General features: G+C 49.9%; 1 protein-coding gene across 1 annotated transcript in view; it reads left to right on the top strand.

Moving 5' to 3' along the window:
- creb3l2 (cAMP responsive element binding protein 3-like 2) overlaps nucleotides 1-10,896 on the top strand; it is a 19,447-nt gene extending 8,551 nt beyond the window's left edge. Inside the window, 12 exon segments of the mRNA XM_062482834.1 lie at nucleotides 3,969-4,203; nucleotides 4,544-4,740; nucleotides 5,032-5,116; nucleotides 5,676-5,776; nucleotides 5,778-5,879; nucleotides 6,023-6,169; nucleotides 6,801-6,859; nucleotides 7,069-7,137; nucleotides 7,801-7,900; nucleotides 8,042-8,162; nucleotides 8,875-9,094; nucleotides 9,470-10,896. Of these exon segments, the coding sequence (XP_062338818.1) occupies nucleotides 3,969-4,203; nucleotides 4,544-4,740; nucleotides 5,032-5,116; nucleotides 5,676-5,776; nucleotides 5,778-5,879; nucleotides 6,023-6,169; nucleotides 6,801-6,859; nucleotides 7,069-7,137; nucleotides 7,801-7,900; nucleotides 8,042-8,162; nucleotides 8,875-9,094; nucleotides 9,470-9,542 (1,509 nt within the window). The 3' untranslated portion in view covers nucleotides 9,543-10,896.
- Nucleotides 10,897-27,627: the final 16,731 nt, after the last annotated feature.

The raw sequence follows: 27,627 nt of genomic DNA, 5'->3' as shown, positions 1-27,627 counted from the left end.
TCTCCCTCTCTCTCTCTGCTCTTTACTCTCTCGACCTCTCTTTTCCTCTCGCGTGCGTGTCTCCCTTCGTCTCAGTAGCAGTCACCTGGAGCGGACCTCTCGGCCGTGGGCTTCCATCCGCCAGTCGCCGTCTCTCCCCCTTCCCTCTCTCCTAACCCAACCTATCCATCCTCCTCTCCCCTCCCATCCCACCCCCCTTCCCTCCCCACCAGCTCGCCGTCGCCCACCATCCCTTGTCCACCCACACCCAGCAGTTTGCGGCATGCAGCTTTCATCATAATTACCGTCATCGTGAGCCTCATCTCTCTAGACGAGATCCCATGTCTCGACCATGATACTGGGGAGGGGCCAAGGCTTGGTGGGTATGAGAGGCATGTCGGATGTTGGGCATAACGACTGCCTAACCGGGGAAGGGGATGGGGAAAAGGGTGGGGTGTGTGGGGGGTTGGGGTTTGAGTTTGTTGGTCAGCCTTCGTCAAAACTAGCTATCGTTAATAGACCGGGGTCTCCGGACGTGGTTGCTAGGAGACGGCGGTGGGACCGCAAGTAGGGTCGTAAAATCGTGGCTGGTGGTGTGGTAGCTTGAAGGCGATAGTCCTTTCTTCCTTCTCTCCTTCTTTCCTCTCCTTCTCTCCTCTCCTTCTTTCCTCTCCTCCTTCTCTCCTCTCCTTCTTTCCTCTCCTCCTTCTTCTCCTCCTTCTTTCCTCTCCTCCTTTCTCTTCCTCTACCTTTTTTCCCTCTCCTCCTTCTCTCCTCTCCTTCTTTCCTCCTCTCCTCCTTCTCTCCTCTCTCCTTCTTTCCTCTCCTCCTTGTCTCCTTTCCTCTCCTTCTCTCCTCTCCTTCTTTCCTCTCCTCCTTCTCTCCTCTCCTTCTTTCCTCTCCTCCTTCTCTCCTCCTTCTTTCCTCTCCTCCTTCTTCTCCTCTCCTTTTTTCCCTCTCCTCCTTCTCTCCTCTCCTTCTTTCCTCTCCTCCTTCTCTTCACTCTCCTTCTTTCCTCTCGTCCTTCGCTCCTCCTCCTCTCTTTCCCTCCAACTCTCGTTCTAACCCTTTTAATCAAACACTGTGCAGATGCAGTGCACACTTACATAGCTGCTGTTTACATTGTAGACACACACACACACGCGCAAACCCGTTGATACACTACCTTATAAGTTTGTGTCGACATCAACACACACAAACCAGACCTCACCCAGAGCTTACTAGTCTTGGAATTCCCTTCGCTCAAACTTGCCCATAAATTGTTGTGTTGCTACCCCAAGCGTGTATCCTGTTTATAGTCTGTAAACCACTCGAGCTAGTTGTTGTTTGGCTGCTGTTGCAGAGCTGTCGGAGGCAGACACTAGGGGCCTGCAGTGTTAGCAGGGTGTGTGTTGAGAGGGTAGCGGGGTTGGAGGCCTTCAGACAGGCCAGGGATTGTGTGTCGTTCGCCCCCCGTCCGGGGCGTGGGTGAACGGAGGGAGAAGAACAACATCGCCACAGTGGAGGTGGAGGTAGCGGGGGTTTGGGGGGGTACATTCCAGAAGCGAGCGGTCAGTTTGGACGTCCTCCTCCTCGCGAACGTTTCTGTGTCTCTCTCTCTCTCTCTCTGTCCGAAAAACACGTCCTCGCCCTTCTCGTGTCTCTCTCTCTCTTTCCCTCCCTCCCTCCCTCTCTGAGTCAGTCTCACTCGTCCTCTCAGGCCGAGAGCGGTCTGTAAATGAGTCCACATGCCTGGCTCGGTGGCCATCCCTGCCTTCCTCTCTCCGTCCACGCCCCTCCGTTCATCCCTCCCTCACAGGCGTCTTCCTCCGAAGTCGGCATGTTCATCCCGTCTTCTCTATCGATCTCCATTCCTCCCGGGTGCTCTGGGTCTGAATCTTGTCCCTGTTGTTTAAGGCTCCAGATTATAGAGCTCATTTTCCTTGTCTTTCTTTTCCAACTGTTCTGAACCCATTTTCTTATTGGCGCAGGCCCTGCATTTTCTGCCCGGAGACAGGGAATTGAGCAGGTGTGAATACTCATACTGAGCTCATCTTGTTATTATTAAGGACGTGACATGCACAGGCTTGATGAATAGAGCATGACTTTAGGCTGACATTAAATGAAGTTTGCTGAATTTGTAATACGTTTTGCGCTCTTAATCTGAAGGCTGATCGCTGACTTGCTTCATAATTCACGCCGGTGAAGCAAACACCCTCTGGCAGTGTTTTTGTTGGGTGTGTGCGAGGGTGTGTGCGCGGGGTGTGTGTGCATTCTTGCTTGTGACGGCGAGTGTGTACAGCGCCCATATCTTTGCGTGCTTGTGTGTGTGTGTGGTGTGTGTGTATTTAACGAGGCCTTTGTCTGAGGTGGAATAGCTTGTGTCAGTGTCTCCCAGTCTGTGGGTCTGTGGAGACGGCGAACGCGTCCAGACAGCAAGCTCTCTCCTTCCTACGCTGGGAACAGCGGCGCATATTGTGTCTCCCTGCGCTGCGCCGCGCTGTCACATCCCGCTAACACGCAACACACACATTCTTGCTTTCTGACTTTCTTTATCCCCCTGCCTCTCCTTTCCCCCCTATCTCTTTTTCTCTCTTGCTCTCCCTCCCCTTTTTCCTCTCTATCTCTCTACCCTTCTCTCCCCCCCACCTCTCTTTCTCTCTACCCTTCTCTCCCTCTCTCTCTCTCTCTCCTGGATAGTGGCAGGTCTGAATCACCTTGCCCTTGAGTGAGTCTGGAGTCAGCTGTTTTAACCTAGGAAAATGGCCATCTGTGTAAGTGTGTGTGTGTGGTTGTGTGGTGCGGATGGGTGCTCACTCAAGGTCGTATAACTTGGGAACTCCATCTCTCCGTAGCAGAGCCTCATCTGGACCACTTGGCTGAAAAGCAATAAAACTGAAAGGGAAATGGAGGAATAACTTTCTAACGGAAGTGTGAACGCATACTGTGTGTGTGTGTGTGTGCCGGGAGGGAAGTGTTTGTGTCGAACGCACGTGTTTGAACGTGTGCAAGCGTACCATATTTGTCTGTGTTTGTGTCTGCGTGTGCACGTTTTTTTTCTTCTTTCAAATGGTGGTGTTTTAACAAAACGTGAACTGCGTAACCTTGAATTGAGGCCAGCGCTTTGGAAATCTGAGGTGGGGAATGAGTTCACGATTTGGGTATTTCGTCTCCGGTGCTTTAAAAAAATCTGAACTGTCGCGCTGACTAGCTCTAGAGAGGAGAGTGAGCATGAATAGATTTAGGAAGGAGGCCTGCCCAAACCTGTCCTGCAGATGTACAGACGAAAGACACTGTGTAGTTCACCTCGACAAAGGAGGGATGGAAGGAATGCGGCCGTAAAAGAATGTTCTAGGGGGCACAAGATGGAGGGAGGGGGGGGTGAAGGATTGAATTGTGGAGGAGGGGGGTTGGTATCTGTCACTCTTGGCTGTTCCTCAGATTGTTTGGCCGATCTAAGAGATGAAGGGATGAGATAGGGCTGCGCCTCATTGGTGGGGGGGGATGTCAAGCTTGTTTGTCATTGGACGGCAGCTGTTATACAGCGCACTGATTGGGTGTTTGCAGTTGCCTAGGGGTTACCGGTCATAATCCTCAAAGGAAAGTGCTGATAGTTGTTAAAACCTTTAAAGAGACTAATTACAGACTGTTCTGCAGATGAGGATAATTATATGGCTGAGGAACTATATATTTTGTGTCTGTGTGTCACACTCGCTTGATTCTTGCTTTGTCTATGATCAGATTTCCAGTAACCCAGACAAGATAGGGAATTTGGGGTTTGTGGAACAGAATGTTCCCTAAACTTTTTTTTTCTCTCTCTCCTTCCCGTCTCCCACTCTCTCTCCCTCTACCCCTTCTCTTTCCCCCTTCTCTTTTTCTCTCTCTCTCTCTCTCTCTCGCTCTCTCTCGCTCTCGCTCTCGCTCTCTCTCTCTCTCTCTCTCTCTCTCTCTCTCTCTCTCTCTCTCTCTCTCTCTCTCTCTCTCTCTCTCTCTCTCTCCTCCTCCTGCAGCACTTCACGGGGCTCCTGGATGACCTGTCCCAGGATGCCTTGCTGGGCCAGCTGCTGAGCGACCCCTTCCTGTCCGGCCGGGGGGGCGAGGCCATGGAAGGGGAGGAGGGGGAGCTGACCCCGTCCTCCCCGGCACCCCCCCACATCCAGGCCGAGCACAGCTACTCCCTGTGCGGCGACTCGCGCCCCCAGTCGCCTCTCTCCCACCTGCCCGGGGAGCAGGGCAGCGAAGCAGGTGAGACTGGAGGGGTAAGGGGGGCAAGCTGGAGGGGGTGGCGGGGACAGGGGGAGGGGGCAGATGGGGGGGGGGGGGTCGGGGGGGGGCGTCAGGGGAGCGATGAGAGGGATGAGAGGAAGAGAAGAGTGTGAGGGAGGGAGGCAGGGAGGAGGGGAGACGAGACGAGGAGCACAGCAGGGTGCGAGAGGAGGAGAGGAGAGAGGAGTTGGGACATCCAGCGAGGAGGAGAGAAAGAATGGGGGAGGTTAAGAAAAAAGGGATTTAAAAAACTACTGGAATTATTAACACAGGATTCATTATGCAATTCCCCCCCCCCCCCCCCCCCACACACACACAGGTGAGTCTGACGGTGAGTCTGAGTGGCCCATGGAGCACGAGGACTCCATGGAGGGGCTGCTCTGTGACCCCCCAGCCCTGCTGCCGGCCCTCTGCCTCGCCCTGGCCCCTGAGGTCCCCCTCACCAAGGCCCCGGCCCCCACCCCGGCCCCCAAGCTCTCCGGCTCCCAGGCCCCCACGCCAGGCAGGGCCAGCAAGGTGAGGAGTAGACACTACATCTCAGTACCGGTCCTAGCACATCTAGTGCCAACCCCCCACCCCCCCCCGGGCCGCCCCCCCAAACGCAACCCGGAGATATGATGTGGCGCGGTTGGCGTAACTTCATTAATGGATGCACTTGGGAAAATGCCGCTCCCCCTCTTCATGCTGCCCAAGGCGGCTGCCTGTGTCGCCTGTAGGAAGGACCGGCCCTGCTACATCTATACATGAAAACAAATTGTGTGTGTGAGTGTATGTTGTGTAACCTCTGCGGTCTCTCCTCTCGACCAGATGAAGGAGGGCGGTGAGCGCCTCATCCCTCAGATCAAGCTGGAGCCTCATGAGGTGGACCAGTTCCTCAACCTGTCACCCAAAGGTCAGAGCAGAGCCCCCACCCCACACACACCTCCGAGCCATTCTGCCTTCTGCCTTCTGAATTCTCTCATTCTGTCTCTCTCTCTCTCTCTCTCTCTCTCTCTCTCTCTCTCTCTCTCTCTCTCTCTCTCTCTCTCGCTCTCGCTCTCGCTCTCGCTCTCGCTCTCGCTCTCGCTCTCGCTCTCTCTCTCTCTCTCTCTCTCTCTCGTTCTCTCTCGTTCTCTCTCTCTCTCTTCTTGTCTCTCTTTCTTTCCTTGTCTTGTGCTATCTCTCTTTTCTGTCACTCTTTTTTTTTCTCTCTCTGTCCCCCCCCCTCTTCTTTCCCCTTGTGTATCTTTCTCTCTTGACTTCTTCCTCTCTCCTTCCTCATTCCCTCCTGACCCTCACTGAATCCCCAGACGCTCTGTGTCTTTGACGACACCTGCTGGCGGCAACAGTCAACTACAAGCACACTGACAAAACAAACCCCCCACGACTCAGACCATAGCAGTGACAGTATGAGCCTACGTATGTCTAATGTCATTTACCACCCTTCCCCCCCCCCTCACACACCCACACAGGGCTGGAGTCTCTGCAGATGCCCCCCACCCCTCCCAGCTCCCACGGCAGTGACTCGGAGGGCAGCCAAAGCCCGGTGCACGCCCCCCCCCAGCCTCTCCTGCCCCGCCTCCCCCCACAGCCCCACCCTGGGGCAGGCAGCCCTGAAGGTGGCGCCGCGGGCCCCCTCCTCGCTGTCCAACTCCCCCCTGCTCACAGCCCCCCACGTGAGTAGATGTTAACACACACACACACACACAGACACGCACGCTTTATGGGGTCTGTGCCTCTTTTGGGAGAGGACCAATGAGGGGCTTCAGGGACACCGAGCACTGAGCGTGTGAGTGTGTGTGTGTGTGTGTCTCCACAGAAGCTCCAGGGTTCTGGTCCCCTCCTGCTGACAGAGGAGGAGCGTCGGACCCTGGTTGCCGAGGGTTACCCGGTGCCCACCAAGCTGCCCCTGACCAAGGCTGAGGAGAAGGCCCTGAAGAAGATCCGCAGGAAGATCAAGAACAAGGTGGGATAAACACACACACATATATATAACACACACATATAGCACACACACACCTATATAGCACACACACACATATAACACACACACACCTATATAGCACACACACACATATAACACACACACACCTATATAGCACACACACACATAAAACACACACATATATATAACACACACATATAGCACACACACACCTATATAGCACACACACACATATAACACACACACACCTATATAGCACACACACACATATAACACACACAAACATATAGCACACACACACCTATATAGCACACACACACATATAACACACACAAACATATAGCACACACACATATATAGCACACACACACATATAACACACACACACTTTTGGCACACACACACACACCTATATAGCAAACACACACCACAGATATAGCACACACATGCATACATATAACACACACACAAAGGCCCTACTCCACACACACAATCACACACACTTATGTACTGGATATGCGTCCGGGTTCTCGGAGGAAACCCAAAATAGCATGTTGTTATTCAGATGGTGCCCTCACGAGCTGACTTGGCATAATTTCCTCTCTTTCAACTTAACCTAATTTCTCTCTCTCTCGTTCTCTGTGGACGTCAGATCTCTGCCCAGGAGAGTCGCAGAAAGAAGAAGGAGTACATGGATGCCCTGGAGAAAAAGTATGTTTGTTCCCAGATGCTAGAAGCATAGTCCAACCACAAACTAATTAATCCAGGAATTACCGCAGAATTTGTTTTTATCGATAATAATAGTATAAAGATCCGGTTTATTGAGTTCAAAGCAGAATTAGAATCCTCTCGAGATCTGGAAAGAGTTCATGGAGGTCATGGTCCTAATCAGTCTCTGCAACTCCCCTGTTTCTCCACAGGGTGGAGACATGCTCCAACGAAAACAGCGAGCTGCGGCGGAAAGTGGAGAATCTGGAATGCACCAACAAGTAAGAGACTCGCGCTCCCTCGCCCTTCAAACACCGAGTGGCGCGCGTGCCTGCCCCGAATTTCCCACGTCAAGTCGCAGCTGCTCGCCTAGTTTGTCCGACTGTTCCGCTGCGCTCCAGTTGTTCTCTGTTGACCGGGAGCTCAGTGAAGTGTGCTGGGCTCAGCTGCGCACGCAGAGCTCATCACAGCTTTTTGCTGTGTGTTTTGTTAAACGGAGTGTGAAAAAAAACAACGAAGGCCCCTGTCACCCTCTGATACTTGAAACCGTCCAGACTGGATGACTGGCGAACTGAACGTGTCTGGCCTACACATCCTCTTGCGGAGGGAAAGAAAGTTTTGTAGGGAAAGAAAGTTTGCGATTGATCCACTGGACTGTGTGTTTACGTTCTTTGTGTTTGTGGTATGTTACGGGTGTATATATTCTCTGTATATTCCATGTGTACATGTGTGAGTGTGTATGTGTCTGCTTGTAGATGTTTGTGTGTGTGCCTGTGGATGTGTGTGGGTGTGCCTATTGATGTGTGTGTGTGTGTGTGTCTATAGATGTGTGTGCGTGGGTGCCTATAGATGTGTGTGTGTGTGTACGTGTGTCTATAGATGTGTGTGTGTGTGTGTGTGCCTATGTGTGTGTGTCTATCTGATCCAGCGTGTTCCTTCCCCAGGTCTCTGCTCCAGCAGCTGCACTCCCTCCAGACAGTTGTGGCAGGGAAGGTTCACCGCTCCTGCAGAATGACCGGCACACAGACCTCCTCCTGCCTCATGGTGTGTGTGTGTGTGTGTGTGTGTGTGTGTGTGTGTGTGTGTGTGTGTGTGTGTGTGTGTGTGTGTGTGTGTGTGTGAAAGAGGGAGGGAGGGAGGGAGGGACATTCGTGATTAACATCCTCATTGTGTGTGTGTGCGCAGGTGGTGGTGCTGTGCTTTGCTGTGTTCCTGGGTAGCTTCTACCCCAGCCTCGGCCCATGCTCTATCACAGAGACAGGCCACTCCACAGAGCTGGACATGCAGGACTCCTACACTGCAACAGGTACACACACAGATGGCTGAGTGCTTAGGGAATCGGGCTATTAATCATAAGGTTGCCGGTTTGATTGGTTGCCGTGCTAAATGACATTGTGTCCTTGGGCGAGGCACTTCACCCTACTTGCCTCAGGGAGAATGTCCCTGTACTCACTGTAAGGCGCTCTGGATAAGGGCGCCTGCTAAATGACTAAATGTAAATGAATGGCATACAGTGACACACTACACACACACACGCACACACTCCTCTCTGAGTGTTTTAACCCTTTTTCCAGTGTACACTTGAATATAATTATATCCCATTGAGAAGGCCTATCATTTGCCTGATTAAAAAGCAATGCAGCCGTGTTATGATGCTTGATCTTTGCTTGCGTACTCTGCGCCCTCCCACACACACTCACACACACCTCTCGCCCTCGAGCAGCGCGGCGGCGGCATGACTGACAGGCCGTTTTGCAACAGACAGCTTTATTGCCTGCGTTTGTTTTTTGTTCCTGGCCTGAATCTCGGGCCATCGTGCTGTGTTGTGTTCCTCAGTGCTCGCTGCTGTAGCAGGTGTAGTGGCATTGTTGTCTTGCAGCCACCTGCGAGGGAAATTGCTTTTGGGCCAATTTCTCCCCAGAAAAAGGTGTTCATTTCAGCAATGTGAGATGAAAAAGAACAGGATAAAGACGCAATGGGGAGTTTTACACCTCTCTCTCTCTCCCTCTCTCCCTCAGTGAAGTCCAGGAGCTTGCTCTCCTATGAAGATGAGCCCCACCCCCTGGGGCTGGGCGGGGACTATCCCGACCAATGGGACAGGCCCGCAGTTGTCATGGCAGCGTGGCGTTCCGAGCAGCAACAGAAAGGGGAGGAGACGCGCATGGCGGAGGTCCGCCCCCCTTTCAACAACATCAACGACACGCAAGCACAGAAAGCCCTTCTTCTGGACCTACAGAGGTAGCACACACAGGGAACACACACACTCAAACACGCTTGTCATGGGTAACAGTTTCCTTAATCTCCCATTGGTGACAGCCCAGACCTTGAGGAATATTAGCCATATTGAAGACCTTGTGATAGGAGATTGGATGTGATTTGGCTCCATTTCGTCTTCTGACATGTTCTCTGTCTCTCTCCACTCTCCCTCATCCTACCCGTATTCCATCCCCTTCCTGCCTCTCCTCTCCCCCTTCCTGTGTTCTCCTCCCTCCCCTTCCTGCCTCTCCTCCCTCCCCTTCCTGTGTTCTCCTCCTTCCCCTTCCTGTGTTCTCCTTCCCCTTCCTGTGTTTCTCCTCCTTCCCCCGGCCCCTCTCTTCTATTGCCTCTCCTCAGGACCCTGGAACAGAGAGTCAACGACAGCACTAAAATCATAGAGCTGGAGAGGATGGTCAACGAGACCTCGTGAGGTCACACTGCCCCCCCCCCCCCCCCCCCCCGTCAGCGCCCCTTGACCATTAGACCCTCCTCTTCCCCTGACCTCCCCTCTGCAGTTGCAGGAGAGGAAAGCGCTCTGTATTTATAGAAAAATCCAAAATCCACGTATAGTTTTCTTTTTTTTTAGATATATATATATAATTGTGTTTTATTCTATTGCAGCAGTAGGCCACACCACATTTTGATACTTTATATATATATATATAATTATTATTTTTAGTTTGTACGTTTTTTGTGTTTTATGTGGTCGCTCTCTTTTTTTAAATGTATTTGTTCATAATTGCTTTATCTTTCTTTCTTATAAGGTGTTACCCGCGTGCTCTGTTGTATTTGAGTGAGTGGCAAACCCATTCACAACCTAGGATGTATTCATTACCCATTACAGTTATGTGTCCAGATGTCACAATGTTTGCATTTTGTTTCCCTCACAATATTTTTTAAGAGCATTCAATTATGTTTGGTAACAGTTATTTCCAAGCATCCAATCTCCTATGTCAGTATATTAAATTTTTGTAAGAGACAATAAAATGTAAAAATAAAATGTAAAATGTAAAATGACTAAATGTAAATGTAAAATACAGCAGGCCTTTCCCATATGGATGGATGGTTTTGCTTGGTCATCCAGGCTTTGCATTTGCATTCTCAATTGCCCAGCTGCCATGTTGGAAGAACAGTTTCAGTTGCTGGCAGCAGGTGGTGTCACTGAGGTAGGGAAGAACCAGTATTTGTTTAGGCAGTAAGACGATTATGGTCAAATGTGGCTGTATTCATCCCTGCTCAAAGCCAGTAAGACCAAATTTCCCTGTAAAACTAGTAGTTTTGAAGCCCCACACTAGTCTTCTATGAGTCCACTCAGAGTCTCTGGTGCTACCCAGGCCAAATGGGATTTGTCATTTTCAGATTTAATAAAATAACTATAGTAAATGTAGCTTAAGCTATTTTGTAAAAATTGTATATGGGCTATTTTTTTTTTGACTTTTTGGGCTTTTTGTCTGCGGAGACTGACTTCAGATGTTGCAAGCAAAACAAGAAGCAAGAAAAACAAGAAGCGAACAAAATGATACTATACTACAACCCACTATCTGATATTATTGATCAATTATTTAAGAACTGCCTGCCAATGAAGTGTAAACAAGTTGTTTTAGTTATGTGTCTTAACTAAATTTGGATGATTTTTTCAACTATCCTGTCTGTGTCAGCTAGACAATTTGCTAGCTAACTATTGACGTAAAGAAATTGTAGTCAGTTATAGTAAACTGTTAAAGGTACAATAGGTAAGATTTTCTGTAAAAAAAGAACTTTTGTCTCCAATTAACATGTTTGAACGGATGAGGCCCTCTGGGAGTTGCTTAGCAACACAGTTAGCTCAGAGCCAGTGGAATGTCAATATCACATTTTTGGAGTGAAATGGCTGAACGCATGGCTCAACTTTTGAATCCTCTTCTTGATTCCAACGAATCTCTCTATTGGCCCTCTTGTTACCCCTAGTGGTTAAAAACCTTTAATGAATTTGTATGCCTTTCCAAGTTACCCATAGCACAGGGAGGGGTACTGTCTGAAGTATGCTACTCTCCTCTGAGATGTGCTATCTGCTATCTAACACCTCAAGGCTAACCTATAAAAATAGGTGACTGCATACCAATATCCTACGTTTTGGGGAGTTGGATGATTTTAGATTGCATTCGATTTACAGACTCACTGCACTCCCTCCTGTCTATTTTGAACCAGTAGATACCATTATGAACATAATTGGGCGGGTCACTTAGGTAATTGCATCCATCCCATACATGAAAGTTCATAAGCAAATCCCCCACCCACAACATTTCACCAGTAAGGATGACTTTTTATATATATATATGGATTGGGCTATGGCTGGGAAAAATAACCGGGATTGTTTAGCAGTCAAGATGGGAGTCCCACTCTTCACTGTAACTCAGACAGATGGTCTGACAGCTTGACCCTGGGTGTTCTTGCACTTGCAAAACCTCTGGTTCACGCCCCACTGAGGCCTTTGGATCTGGAACGTGTGTCTTTTCTGGACAAGGTTCGCAACGTTTGTTCTAAGGACAAGTCAGAAACATAATTTTAGTTCTGCCAGTCCCAGCACCTATAGCGGTACTAAAAGCCTATTTGGTATTGCATCACTATTGACGCGACCCTGAGGGTGTTTGCCACATGCCACGTTTTGATGTTATACTTTTTGAGATTGTTCCTTGATTGAAAGCGGCGCTTGAGGCCCACCTCCTCTACATTCCCTGTACCCCAAAGAGACAGTTTCCTATTTATTGTTTTGTGGTGCATTCAAGGTTTTTCACTCATATAAAAAATGGGATTGGCATTTCCAGGAGCGCGGTCTTTTGATCGTACCTATGGCTAGGCTGGTAGGCCTACGTTTGTTTTGTTTTCACATTTATGCTTGTGGGTCGGCAGTTTACTGCCAAGCTTTAAAGTAGTTGGACTGTTAGACAAACCATATAGCCTTTCTGAGTTCTAGTCAAAAAGACTGAGTGGATATCTCAAGTTTGTGTTGAGTCTGTTTACAGCGGCATGACATGCATGAATGGGTTTCTCTGTCTTATTTTTGCTTTCAAAACGAATAAATATTTTCCATAGTAAAAGCAGCAATTGGTGCTGACTGTGGTGTTTTTTTCGATGTGCCATTGGAGTCATGCATTTAGAGACTCCCTGAAATGAATGTGCTGATGTACAGATGTTGGGATCTTACAATATCAGTCACACACGCACACACACGCACACACACACGCACTCAAATACTTGTGTCAAATAGCACCGCTTGCAAAGATTGGTCTGGATTCCATTCAAATCACTTCATTCAAATATTTGAACCTCATACATACCCAAATTAAGTATCAACTCAAAAGTGTCCCTAGGCGTCATTCAACTAAAATGCTTTTCATCCACTGTGTGTGTGTGTGTGTAGGCTACGTGGCATTTTTGTCTGTATAAAGAACTGGGACGGTTGCGCCTGCTCAAAGAGCTGTGTGTGAGCCCTAATTATTTTCTTCTTACCTCAACTACTCCCTAATTACATTAGGGAAATTGTATTAAGGCAAAAATGTTCAGATTTGCTTAGTAACTTCAAACCTCAGTCTCATTCTGTCTCATGTAGATAGAAAGACAGACAGGGAGACAGACAATCCAAAACGTTCAACGGAGCCGGAGTCCAAAACTATCTGGGAAATTATATTTTGTGTTGTATATTTTATTACAGAGCTAGTTTTGAGGTTTACACAATTCCAACAGTCAGTGAAGATTATGTTATTATGTTTAGGACTATCGCGCCTACATTGAGGACACGCGGCCTACAAAGAAGGTGTGTTTGTGTGTGTGCGCGCGTGTTCACCCTCTGGCCCATTTCCACCAGTGATGATGCTGCAGTGGAGGAGGAGCAGGAATATCCCACAATGCCCTTGTCGCGGGCCGGAGATGGATGCTGCCGCTGAGATCGCGCATTGAACGTTTATTGTAGCTGCCGCAGCTCGTGTTGCCATTTCCAGTCGGTCACTTCTCGCAGGCAGCTCGAGGTCGCTTCTACGTGTCCGGCTGTGGCCAAAACAGCCCTGCTGCCTCAACCATATAAGCAGCGGTGAATACGTTGATCATCACGACCGAGCGCTTCGCTTATCGACAACAGTTTCTGTCTCCTAGTCTGGCCGGCGAGAGGGGGTCCAGAGCCGGCCACAGCTTGAGCATGGACCCCCTGGCGAAGCCCTGCCTGCCCCATGCGGACCGGAGCCCCGGGACGTTTAGCGGCCGCCTGAACGCACTTGGAGCCGCCGGGGGGGACAATGAGTCTGGCCCCGGATCGGAGGAGGCCATGGGGGGCAGCGACACGTTCAGCAGCCTTCCCGATATGGAGGAGACGCTGGAGGAAAAATTAAAAGGGCTCGCGTTTAGGAAACAGACTTCTTATAGGTAAGTCAGTTTTGTGTAGAAATATGGTCGCCTAATTTATAGATTTAGAATAAGTAAGTGAACAATAGAATGACAGTTAATTCGCGTAACCTGGCTTTTTCAAACTGAGTGAGAAGATTGTGACTGGAATTTCACGGCTCCTATCCTATGGCATAGCTTGTGTTTGCTTCAGTAATCACTTGATCTATTGTACTGTACTGTCAGTCACACATTAAAATACAAGCACGGGTCTCCGACACTGTAGTGTTTCTGTGTGTTTGAGTGTGCGTGGAAATGCGCATTGTTTAGATTTTTTGCTCGCTGTGTGACCGTGTTCGATGTTGTCCTGTACGGCGAAGGGGTACAGCTCTATTGGTTTGCAAGCGTATATACGTTCAGTGAGTGTTTTGTCGGTGTGTGTGTGTGTGTATTTTGTCGCCTTTATAGCCTACAGCCTATTCTCCCGCAGGTCAGCTCGACTCCCCTGCGAGCCTGGCAGCTGCTGTTGTAGTGAAACTGGCGGTCGACCAAGCACACACACGCAGGGCGAGAAAGATTCCGCTTGGATTTCTGTGGTCTGCAGTCTCTGTTAGTGTCCACCCGTCTGTGGATGTCAGTCCATCTGCCTGTCTGCTTGCCTGACCGCCCGCCGTCCTGCATGTTGAAAGCGGTCAGCTTTGGAGGTCAAGTCAATAACGCCGAATGATTTGATCAGAGGCCGTTTTAGGGAAATCGGCCGTGTCGTCATAAATGGCCGCATCTGACATCCAGCTCTCCTCCCCTCAGTACGGTAGATGATAGTTTTCTGTGGGTTTTGAAGTTGCCAAAGAACAGGACCACGTGACCATTGGGGCGGGGGTTGGGGTTAGGTTGATAAATCTGGGGAATGATAGTGTTGAACATCAAAGGTTGGGATTGTGCGCATGTATCGGGTTTAGATTAGGTGTGGAGATTGGGGTTCTGGGGGTCTTTGTAAACAATGGTACTTGTCAATCTTGGGGCTAAGGAACCCCCTACTCACCCTCCCCCCACCCACCCACCCACCCCCATCCATCCACCCACCCCCCTCCCCCCTCCGGTTGTGGTTCTAGCTTCATATGTATGTGTTCACACCTGTCCATGTTTATGTGTGGGTCTGCGCGTGAATACGTGTGCGAGGCCATAAGGTTCCAGCAGGGTGACAGGTCACAGAAGGTAGTCTTCCCAGCAAGCTGCCTCTCCTTTCATCTATTTTTAGACGTCAATGCTGTGCTACAAGTGTCCCTCAACCCCTCTCCCATTGGGATTGGACAACTGCTTGTGTGTGTGTGTGTGTGTGTGCGCGTGCATGTGTCTGTGTTATGGCTTTTACTGGACATAAAGCAACAAGAAACCCATCCGCAATCCACCAAAGTGACTCCCCAGAGTGTCTGGCTGGACTCTGTTTCCCAAATCCCTCCTCTTCTCCTGCCTTGCTAGTCTGTGCAAGGTGTGTGTGGGGGATGGTGTGTGTGTGTGTGGGGGGGGTGGTATGTTTGTGAGAGAAAGCAACAGGCAGCGAGAAAGAAACCCAAGAAGGAGAGAGAAAGAAGGAAAGAGTGAGACCGAAAGGCATAGAAGAGAGAGAGAGAGAGAGAGAGAGAGAGAGAGAGAGAGAGAGAGAGAGAATGTGAGGTGAGAGAAAAGTGAGACAGAAAGGCAGAGGAAAAAAATACATGAACAGGTGTGTGTGTGCGCGCGCGCGCGTGTGTGAGAGCTCGGCTTTACCCCCGGAGGAGCATGTTCAAAGGCCTTTCATCTCTACGTCGTTCAATACAAATTCTCCTCCATCCACCAATTAAAGAGTTCCTGTTTCGCGTCCCAAAGCAGGACAGCAACAGAGACCAGAACGCAAACAGGCACACCGGGAGGGAGAGATATAGAAAAACAGATCAAAAGACATGAGCGCCCGATCAGAATCAACCGGGATCTGAGGAGACTGGATCTGGCCTTGTTATTGGTCTGGGTCGCAGCCTCACTGAAGTCTACTACCATCACGTCTACTACCTCCACTCTCTCTCTCTCTCTCTCTCTCTCTCTCTCTCTCTCTCTCTCTCTCTCTCTCTCTCTCTCTCTCTCTCTCTCTCTCTCTCTCTCTCTCTCTCTCTCTCTTCCTCTCTCTCTCTCTCTCTCTCTCTCTCTCTCTCTCTCTCGCTCGCTCTCTCTCTCTCTCTCTCTCTCTCTCTCTCTCTCTCTCTCTCTCTCTCTCGCTCTCTCTCGCTCTCGCTCTCTCTCTCTCTCTCTCTCTCTCTCTCTCTCTCTCTCTCTCTCTCTCTCTCTCTCTCTCTCTCTCTCTCAATGCTTGAGTCTCTCATGTCATGCTGTTTCTCTGCCTTTCAGTTTGTACCTCTGCCGACTCTTTCCACTGCCTCTCTTACACTCTCTCTCCATGGTCTTTCTCCAGTCAGACTAAGTCAGTCTGTCCACCGATCATCCCCCTGACCTGTTTTCTTCTTAGTCTCGCCCGAGGCTCTCCACCAGTCTCTGTGAGGTTTTGTGTGTGTGTGTGTGTTTGTGTGTGTGTTTGTTTGTGTGGAAAGAAGAGGGACCATGCCAGCTACTGTGTACTCAAAACCTCATGCATTTTGAAGAAGACGACCTCGCTGTCCCAACTGAGGATGGGTTCATCCTTGACATCTTTCTCTTTTTCTTTCCCTCTCCCTCTCTCTGTTGACGTCCTCCAAAACGGAGAAGGATCTTCACGCATGCATATTTATGACATTCTGTTCCTACTGCAGAAAAAGGACAGAGAGAGAGGGGAGAGAGAGTAATAGATGAGCGTGCATGAAATCAGACTCGTTTAACAGTCAAGGAACTAAACAACAGCGCATTCGACTGACATGCAAATAGGCCAGCAGACAGCCAAACAAACTATCCCATTCCTCTCTCTCTCCCTTTTCCTTCCCTTCATCTCCCCCAAATCCCTCCTCCTTTTCTCTCTCTTCCTCCCTCCTTCTTCTCCTCCTCTGCCTGTTGCTTCTGTACCGCGTCCTGAGTCCGGCAGAGACGGAGAGAGACGGAGAGAAAGAGAGAGAGAGATAGAAAAAGAGAGAGAGAGAGACGGAGAGAAAGAGAGAGAGAGGGAGAGAGAAAGAGAGAGAGAGAAAGAGAGAGAGAGGGAGAGAGAAAGAGAGAGAGGGAGAGAGAGAGACAGGAAGAAGGTGAAAGAGGGAGAGGGAGGGGAAGAGGGGAATCGGATCTTTTCATCCTCATCCTCCTCCCTTACTAATGAATGCTGGGAGGCTAGACCCGCCGAGCTCGCAGCAGAACATACAGACTACTACTGCACACTCCAGTCTCCGGGGCCTCGCCCACAACACTGGAGCAGGTCAGAGAAGTAGGTTAGTGGGTAGGCGGCTCTGGGCCTTGTTTTCACTGGTGCACAGCCAACGAGAAACCCTCCTCCTCCCCCCGAAACCAAAAACAACAACTAGAACGGAAATTACCTCAGGAGAACGGCAGTGTTGCCGTAGGCTTGGCCATGATTGGACCAATTGTATATTTACAAATGCATGCACGCCACACACACTCCAAAATCCATAGATACAGTCATTGGCTTCATAGACACCTTTTAGAAACGGTACTGTTGTTGTCAAATGAGTTGATTCGATTTTTTCTCTCACCAATACGCCACTGAAAATGTAATACATTTGATTTGAACAGGCAAGCCTGGATGGGGTGAGGCAATGATACACAGGTGTGTGTGTTCATGTGTGTGCGTGTGTGTGGGTGTTCATGTGTGTGTGTGAGGGGGTTGGTGAGACCACAGAGAAAAGGACGGCGTCGTTCTCTTTTGAAGTGTAAGTAGGCGTAGTCTCCGTTTGTGTCAAATTGGCGATGGCAAATGCGTTGGATGCGTTGATGTATTGAAACTGTTTGTGTGCGCGTCTGTGTGTGTTGGAGACGTGTCCGTGTTCGATGTTGTGTATGGGGATGTGTGTGTGGGGGTGTTAATCACGGTGGCGTGTCCCCACGCTTCTCTGACTCACACTCACTCACACACACGCACACGCACACACACACACACACACACACACACACACACACACACACGTACACACAGCCGGTCCAGGATACAAGAAGGATGACACATCGCCCGCGCCAACCTCCCCTTCCCCCTTCGTGTGGGTTATAATACCCTGCTCTGGTGTGTGTGTGTGAGTTTTATTTGATCTGGATGAGGTGCATACAACAGGCAACAAACACAAAATGCTATCGTGGCTAGGATAAGTCTCCAATCAAATGAGATACTCAGAGGAGAGGAGAGAGGATGGGGCTGATTACTGCTGTTCAAATCAGTCGGCTCTCTCTGTCCTCTGGAACGACGTCTGGGGCTTATTCCCTGCCTTGACCCATAATGCAATGTGATGAGGCATTAAGGGGATTGGATGCTTGGAGACTGCATGGAGATACTCCTTATTAGCTCTGCGAACGAAAGAGGCTTTTCCTGCCTCCGGCGATCCTCCTCCCTCACAGCCCCTGGGATCCATTCAGTGGATTAGGCTGAGACAAGGTGTCCTGCTGGGCTCCCGGGCTCTACTCCAGCCCCAGGCTTCACTAGGCCCTGGCTGGGTAGCGACTGGCTGGCCAGGAAAGCCCCTGTGAAACCTGGCCTTCCTGTCAGCCGGATTGAACTATGCTGAGAGTACTGCAGGATTCCTCTCTCTCTCTCTTTCTGTCTCTCTCTTTGTCTCTCTTCTTTTCTCATGCTGTCCATCTGGCACCAGTGGGGTGCGGCGTGACCTGTGGAGGTGACAGTGACTCCATCACTGTTACGGACACGTTTACACCCCCACCCCCCTCTCTCTCTCTCTCTCTCTCTCTCTCTCTCTCTCTCTCTCTCTCTCTGTCTCTCTCTCTCTCTCCCCCTCTGTCTTCCAGTTCTCTTTCTTTTTAGGTGACAGAAGGTGGAGCCAGGGAGAGAAAAGGAGAGTCAGATAGTCAGAAGTAGAGTCAGTCAGTCAGTCAGTCTGCATCATAGCCCAGACCTTCCTTGACCTCTCTGCGTCATCTCTCTACACACACACGCATGCACACACACACAGTTGATCCTCAACTGCTCTGGTTAATAATGGCCTACTGATACATGGTCCAGGTGTTCCTGCTGAATAAACATCATGCCCTCACCCTCTCTCCAACACACACACACACACATTCGATCATACATACATATTTGTGTTCTTTAGGTATTAATCCTGGTCTTTTTATAGCATGTGATGCGACGGTGGTTTAGGGGTGGTGTGTGTGTGTGTGTGTGCGCGCGCGCGCGTGTGTCAGGTTTATGTGCAAAAAGGGCAGAGCATTAGGTCTGAGTGGAGCCTCATCTCTCTGAGTGCTGAGAGAGGAGCAATACTCTGTAATCCTACCTGCAGCACACACAGACACACACACACACACACACACACACACACACACACACACACACACACACACACAAAGGGCCTCTCAGCTCCTCTGCTCATTCATTAAACACTCACTTAACATTGCAACAATGTAACCGCAACCTTTGGCAAAAATCAACACAGAAACTTCTGGGCCAACTTTCCATTTTCAATACTGCAGGCTGTGTGTATTGTCTCCCACACACACAAAATTGTTGTGTGTGTGACACACACACACATACACTCTCACACACATAGACACACAGCAGAGGCAAATTCTCTCTTAAGAGATGCTCTCTCACTAATTATAGCTTGCTCTTCGGACTCCAGCTGTGGTCAGGCAGTTTGATAGAGTGTGCGTATACGTGTGTGTGTGAGTGTGTGTGTGTGTGTGTATGTGTGTGTGTTTCCCCTGCTCTGTTCCACTGTGCTCTGATGGCTAACCAAGACTCATTTACTAAATTATTAATGATATTAACAAGCTGGAACAAAAAGCAATTATTGATCTATGTATCTATCTCTCCATCCATATATCTATTCATCCATCTATGTATCTGTCCGGAGGGATCCATCCATCCAATCACATATTCTGCACACGCAATTATAGAAGTGTCTAGAATAAAAGGAGAGAGAAAGAAAAAAAGAAAGAAGGAACAAGTAGGCATGCTAACTCCTACATCTGGAACTACACACACACGCACACACACTACACACACACACACACACATGGTCTTTACCACAACAATGAAATGAGTAAAACTAAATGTAAACTATTATCGCTACTCTACTGACAGTGTATACATGTACCACTGAGTGTGGCATTCAACCAATCAGAACAAATCAGTCTGAAATGACAGACACATATCCAAAAACATGTCTACATGAATCTCTCTGTCTGTCTGGTCATGTTGAGGTCTAAAGCAGAGTGATTAGGAGCACTCTGTGTTGGGAGGAATTGTAGCTTCCTGTCTTTGTTGTTAGAGTGATGTATTTCACGGATGGTTGAGAGCTGGGAGTGCTGTTGCGTATGAAATGCACGCTGGTGGCAGGTGCGTTTGTGTGAGTTTGTCTTCAGTCTGATCTGAGGAAGACTCGTGAGTTTGTGTCAAGCGAGAAGGAGCCTGCACTCCTACTCACCACCTACCTCATCTCTCTTTCTCTCTCTCGTCTCGCTTTTAGCCCTGCTTGATCTCTTTATGGGATGGAATCTTGGAAGACTGCTTTCTTAGCGTGAAAACAGGGTATGGGATAGAGAGAGAGAGAGAGAGAGAGAGAGAGAGAGAGAGAGAGAGAGAGAGAGAGAGAGAGAGAGAGAGAGAGAGAGAGAGAGAGAGAGAGAGAGAGAGAGAGAGAGAGAAAAAGAAAGAGGGACGGACGTTGTTTTGAGAGAAGCCCTGGCCCCTGGGCGCTTGGATCAATGTGAAGGTGCCAGCGCAATGCCAAACCGCCCACAGGCCTCTCTCTTTCTCTCACTCTCTCCCCCCCCCGCCTCTACCTCTGTTTCTCACTCTCCCCGTTCTTTCTCTCCCCCGTCTCGCTCCCCTTCCGCTTCCATCCCTCTCTTTTTTGGTCGTCGCTCTCTTTTCTTCTCTCCTCCTCTCCCTCCCTCCTCCTCTGCCCCTCTCCCACTCCTCCTCTGCCACTCTCTCCTTCAGTCCTGCCGGAGGATGAGTAATGTAGGCCAGTGTCGAAGTGAGCAAAGGACATCCTGTCACCCCTCGCCACGCGCGCACACACACTCACACATACACACACACACACACACACACACAGACTTTCACCTTTCGCAGTGAAGGACAGTGCTAACTAGCATCTGTTCCTCTCCGGTGAAAGAACAGAGGGAAAAAAAGGAAAAGAAAGAGCGAGCGAATGCTTGAGAGAGACGGAGAGAGGCCAGTGTGAGAGAAGGGTTCTGGGTATGCTCTGCCACACACACACACACACACACACACACACACTCACACACACTCACTCACACACTTGCTGGGGTAACTTACACGACAGGAGACGAGAGGGGCGGGGGGTGGTAGAGAAACAGACAGCTTTAGTGGAGACATAGAGCTATCGACAGTAGAGAGGTATAGAGGCAAGTACACAGACATGGATAGGAATGAATGGGATGACGTGGACCTGATGGAGGGAGAATGTGTGTGTGTGTGTGTCCGGACGGCAGGGAGGGTGGGAAAGGTATAAATAGAAGGGAGGGGGGTCAGAGGGGAAAAGCCCAGGCTTCCTGTTTGAAGCAGCCGGATGGCAACACGTAAACGCACACACATATATAGACACACACACACAGACCTCACGAGATAGTTTTTTTTAAAATCCCCAACAAAGTCGTCTCTTCATTTTCTGGGCCAATGTTTTGGAAGACATTCATTATTCATATGTTTTTAGACATTCATATCCAACAGAGTCCTCCTCTCTCTTGTGTCTCTCTTTTGTCTGTTTTCAATCACCCTTCCATCGCTCCTTTCGGCCTGTGTGGCCAGCCTGTCGAAGGCCTTGGGAGGCACACACACAAACACACGCACACACACTTACTGTACACACACACACACCTTGAAGTTGAAGGCAGAGGGGATGGTTGTAAACATTTGATCCGTGTTTGTGCTGTACCTATTCTCGCCTCAGCGCCTCTGTATCTAGACGCAGCAGTACATTTGTTTAATTTGGCTGAAGTAATGATTTGATTATCATTTATCTGCTGGGGAATTTTCTATTCTCCTCTGCTCTGCTCTCCTTTCTTCTCCTTTTTTCTCTTCTCTCCTCCCTCTCTCCTCTCTTAGTTGCTCAATAATTGAAGTTAAAGTATATGTGCTGAGTGACTTAGCGCTGGACTATATATATTTGTATTACGTAGCAAGTCGCGTGTGTCTCTGTGTGTGTGTGTGTGTGTGTGTGTATTCTAGGCAGAGCTTGGGGAGAGGAGTTGATCTAATCGGAGTTGATAGTGTGCTGTTCCCTGTTCTAGCTACAGCTGCTCTCACATACACCCACTCCCTGTCAGAAAGGGTTGAGAGAAAGGGATGGAGGGAGGAAGAGAGAGGGAGGGAGGGAGAGAAAGGGATGGAGGGAGGAAGAGAGAGGGAGGGAGAGAAAAGGATGGAGGGAGGAAGAGAGAGGGAGGGAGGGAGGGAGGGAGGGAGAGAAAAGGATGGAGGGAGGAAGAGAGAGGGAGGGAGGGAGAGAAAAGGATGGAGGGAGGAAGAGAGAGGGATGGAGGGAGGGAGGGAGGGAGGGAGGGAGGGAGAGAGAGGGAGGGAGGGAGGGAGGGAGGGAGGGAGGGAAAGGGATGGAGGGAGGAAGAGGGAGGGAGGGAACTTGAAGGAAGGAGGGAGCGAGAGAAGGGAAAAGGCGAAACGAGATTCAAATGAAAGAGAGGAAAAGGCATCCTGGATTTAGATGGAAGGAAGTTTGAGCCGGTTGCCATGACGATGGTTTCCTGAACATCTCCCTTGACAAATACTTTTCTTTCCCTCCCTCACACACACACACACACACACACACCAGCCCTTGTCCTTCGTACCCCTGGTCAACATCAGTCAGTCAAGGTGAGGGAGATTAGAAGGAGTTTACTGTTTATGTTGCAGTGGAAGTGATGTACTTACTATGTATGAAAGTTTGTATACATGTCTGTGTGTGGTCTTGTTTAACTACCCGTGTGGGGACTGGAAGTCAGTAAAATCTTCTTGAGCCCCACAACTTCAAGTGCTATTTTTAGGGGGTTATTTTTATGAGTTAGGGTTAGAATTAGAATTACATTAAGGGTTAGTGTTAGGGGTTAGGGTGGACAAGAATTTGAACACAAGTGAATTGTGGGTTCTCACTAGGTTTGTAAAACAAACCCATATTTTGATGTATGCATAGACCTTATACAGTAAAACACATTGTGTGTAAAGCTTTCCTGCTATTATGTGTGCGTGTGTACAGTATTGTTGTCTGTTTTGATGTGTGTGTGTGTGTGTGTAATTGAGGTCATTGCACTCACACATGCAGAGTTTAGGGTTAGAGAGAGAGCAAGGTCTGTCTTCATCCTGTCCTCAGTCTGACCCTCCACCCCCCCCCCCCACACACACACACCCACACACACACACACAGTAGCATTTCTCACCACTCGTAATTGAGTGACACATTGCAGAATACCAAGTGACAGACCCCTGAAGAGCCATATCAGCCAGCACAGACGGGGGGTGAAATCTGCCTAGAGACAGAGGCCCAGAGGGCTTAGTGGATGAGCGAACACCAATAAGCGGTCAGCTATGGTCATCAGCTGGGGTGAGATTTCATATTCAAGGCTGTGTTCCAATCAGCTGTTAGTGCATGCTTTTGTGCTCGGGCTCTCTATTGGTCTGGAAGGTTTGTGGCTGATTAGAAGTTGTCACTATGAATCTGCACATCATTGAAGAGATGGAAGGCCAGTAGTCACTTGTTAGAGCAGGGTTAGGTCTGAGTCGGGCTGTCTGTGTGCGTGCGTGTGCATGTGGGTGTTTGCGTGTGTGCGTGTCTGTGTGATGCTAATATCAGCTGGAGTCTGATATCAGGACTCCCAATACAAGGGAGGTGTGTGTGTGTGTTTTATGGGTAAAACCATAGCTCAGCAGTATAGTATATCATTACTGAAGGCTGCACAATGGGCAAGGCGAGTCACAATCCCTCAGAGACCAGCAAGGGTTGTGTGTTTTGTGATACAGGATATTCTGCATGGACCAAGTGTGTGTGTAGCATGCATTATATGGTCTGCAGCAGCCAATGACAGATGAAATGCTCCGAAATGCTCCTGCTCAATGCGTTGTCTCTAGGGAAAGGTGTGTGTGAGAGAGCGTGCACACGCGTGTGTGTGTGTGTGTGTTCATATTATAGTGCATGTGCCAGCAGGATCCTTCTGCATCTGTCAGGCTCATTACATTGTGCACTGAGAGCAAGCCTCTAGAGAGCAACATACACACATGCACCCATACACACACACACACACAGCTGTAAACTGGTCGCGTAAGAGAAGAGAGGGATGAAAGGAGGAATAATAGAGAGAGGAAGGGCTCTCCAGGCGTTCTCTGTCACCGGCGGCAACGGACAGGCCCTCAAACACACTGACCCAGAGAGAGAGAGAGAGAGAGAGAGAGAGAGAGGGGAAGAGAGAGAGAGAGAGAGAGAGAGGAAGAGAGAGAGAGAGGAGAGAGAGAGAGAGAGAGAGAGAGAGAGAGAGAGAGAGAGAGAGAGAGAGAGAGAGAGAGAGAGAGAGGGGAAGAGAGAGATGGGGAGAGGAAAAGAAAGAAGACCGTCTTATTGAAATCGGAGAGTGGCCTTGACTCTGCCCTGATGCTTGAGATTTGTGTAAACGACGCCGGTTGGCTTTTGTCAAGTTGAGTGGTGTGTGTGTGGGTGTGTGACAATAGCAGTGAGATAGAAGTGCCAGCCAGTGTTCGTGAGCTTCGACACAGGTAATAAAATAAGTCGTTAGCATTAGCGCTCGCGTTCCCATGAGCTTTTCGACGCAGCTAGCCTAATAGAAGAAGTCCTTCGTTTTAGCCTGCGCCTTTCGACACGGGAAACACAAGAAGCCGTTAGCAATGGCGACGGCCCTAGCGTTCAAATCACCCAGCCAAATCAGAGGTTAGAGATCCAGAGAGAAAGGCCTGAGTCACCCGATGCCGAAGCCACGGCTCTGATCTGTCATCAGCTTGCGTCTCCCTTGTGTAACACGAACTTTGTAACCCTCACCCTGCCCGCTCAGTCCTCCACGGGGTCGGCCCTTGCGCAAGGCTCCCAAAATAGCCTCACCCGGCAATGATAGGGGCAGGAATGAGGTGGGGTGGGGGGGTGGTGGTGGTGGTGGTGGTGGGGGGGGGGGGGTGGGGGCTTACTAAGAGGAGGCTAAAGGGGGGGGAAGGAGAGCTCATATGGGTGAGGAGGAAGGGGAGATGGAGGGGACCTGTCCATCTGAGAGGACCTCTCGCTTATTGCATGGGAACTCACGCACGCACACACACCGACATAACACACACACACACACTCACACACACACACACTCACACACTGCATAGAGCCCAGAGCTCATGTGTCTGGTGTCAGGTCTCAGGTGCCTGTCAAGACGATCGTTACAATTACCTGATCAGGATGTTGGATGAGTGTGTGTGTGTGTGTGTCAGTCAGTAGCGGTACACCGGGGAGGACTGTTGCTAGAGGTCCCTCGAGGTGTAGGACTGAGCGCTTCGAAAGGAGTCCTGTGAAACAAAGATGATTAAAGGGGTTGAGAAGACCAAAAGGGGAGAGATGAGAGAAGAGAAGGGCAGAGGGGGAGAGAGGAGGACCAGAAAGAAGAAAGTGCGTTGGTACGGTCGACTGCTGAGGTACAGGTGAGGGAACGAGGGTGTGCGAGGGTGTTTATAATTGGATCATTCACCACCATCTATCGGCGTCCGCACTAGGGCTGTCCCCGACTAAGATTTTCTTGGGTCGACCAAGACTCGACTAAACACTTCTGAAAATCGACGAATCGAAATTCGAAACGTTTTCTTTTCTTCTCGAAGTGTCCCAATGTTTTTCATCAAACCCTATTGTGTGATGTTTTACCTCACTGTTTTAAGAGATCACATGAAAGAAATACATACGTAAGAAGGGAGATTGACAACTAGACAAACATAAATGTACAAACATTTTCCCGATCTGACTCAATGTAGCTGCTGAAAAATCTTAGTCGACCAAGAGCATATCGACCAGAAATCGACTAGTCGACTGCGTGGGGACAGCCCCAGTCCGCACAGTGTGATGCTGCGTTCTGACTGTCGTGTGTTTTCACGGATGCGATTCCTACGTATGAGTGCGTTCGTCCTTTTCAAAATGGCGGCAGCCCCCCCCCCCCCCCATCTGTATACATACTGAAAGGTGTGGAAAATCACAACTTAGAGTGCACACAGGTCAGACCTATCAGAGCACAGAGGGTTAAAAACTCCTCCTGAGTAGCCTACAGGTGTGCGGCACAAACATTTGGAACGCGCCCACCCTGTGTCGACAGATCCGTAACAACACGCTAGATGTGAGCGTTGTGTGTGTCGAACAATGACGTCTGTTAAGTCTTTTTGGAGGTTTTCTCTGTCTACGTGTCGCCCAAAGCAGAAAGGAAGTTAAAGGAGTGACCTCATGCTCATCCTCATTTATACTTAGTGTGGGAGACTAATTTACCTGCGTGTGTGTGTGTGTGTATCTGCGTGTGTGTGTGTCCGTCCATTAGCATTCCTATCGTGCGGCAGAGGGATTCTGATGGGATCTAAAGTGATTATTTTTCTGCGATCCACACATTGTACTGTAAAGGTTAGGACTTTGTTTGGTTGGTGTGCGTGTGTTCATATCACGGACAACCCGTGTGTGTTCCTATGCCAGCACACAGCATATAACTATAAATACATCTGTATATATGTGCGTGTGTGCGTGTGTGTGTGTGTGGGAGGGTAGCAAAGGGTCAGCGTGCTGTTTCATCCCACGCTGGGTTAACAAGGTTCCGTCTAACTGCAGTCTCCCGGCTCGAGTCGCTGACACAGACCCTGCTCTTAGCATGCTGGAGACGCTGCCATTCTAATTACAGCTGTCGCCAGACTCCTGCTCCTCTCCTCCTCCTCCTCCTGCTCCTCCTCCTCTCCTCCTCCTCCTCCTCTCCGCCCGCTGGCCAGTCGCCATGGCAACGCTGCCATGCCACCGCCACCAGCCGTGGGAGGGAGAGGAGGAGGGAGAGCAGAGGGGCGGGAAGGAGGAGGGAGGGCGGGAGGGAGTTGGACTTTCGACGGAGGAAAGGAGGAGAGAGGACACGGGAGGCGAGAAGGTGGAGATGAGAGAGAATAGATGGAGGGAGCGGAAGGTGGGCTGCCAGATGAGGGGGAGAGAGGGAGAGAGAAAGAGAAAGGAAAGAGGGGGAGGTAAAGGAGGAGGTGGAGAGCAGTCTTTGACATGCTCTGCTATATTAAACGCGCCATTGTGCCCTGGGATCAAACTGCTGTCGGATTGTCGTGCTTTCACTGTGCCTAAAACAACGTCCGTCCCTCTCTCTCTCTCTCTCTCTCTCTCTCTCTCTCTCTCTCTCTCTCGCTCTCTCACCTCCTCCGTTCTCCCCCATTCTCCCACTGTCTCTCCACATCTCTCTCTCCTGTGCATCTTTCTCTCTCCGTCCCTCTCTCCATCCATATCTCTCTCACTCTTTCTCCCCACCTCCCTCCTCCTCTCCCCCTCTCTCTCGTCCGCTGCGCCCTCTGATGTCGACCCGCACTCCTACTCCCAGTCACCTTGCTCCCGCTCTTCACTGAGCCCCCCCCCCCCCCCCCCCCCCGTAGTCATCACAGGGGACGTTCACCCAGGACGTTCTCCTGTCCCCGGACATCGATTCAGCCTGAAACTAGGCACGATCAACGCTTATCAATAGCAAACTGACAGGGAAACATACTAACTAGTATCCAGTGACCGGTTCTATTGATGAATGAGTATCATAAAGGAACACAGGAAATCCAATTTCGTCCACAGCTGCTTCTGCTCGTTTCTTCTTTCTGTGTTTCCGGAAGAAAGCGTGTCTGGGGCGAGACGTTTGACGACGAGAGCGTTTCGCCTGAGGTGGTTCAGGTGTGTGTGGGTGTCCATCTCTGCCTGCTACGTTACTGGAGGTTATTTGGTGATCTCTGAGTTCAGTAGCAGGCAGCCTGTGTGTGTGTGTGTGTGTGTGTGTGTGTGTGGGGGGGGGGGTCTGTTTTATGGGGGTTGTTC

This window comes from Osmerus eperlanus, chromosome 17 (assembly GCF_963692335.1).
Source record: "Osmerus eperlanus chromosome 17, fOsmEpe2.1, whole genome shotgun sequence".
NCBI classification, from domain to species: domain Eukaryota; kingdom Metazoa; phylum Chordata; class Actinopteri; order Osmeriformes; family Osmeridae; genus Osmerus; species Osmerus eperlanus.
This window is presented reverse-complemented; position numbering and strand designations above follow the sequence as displayed.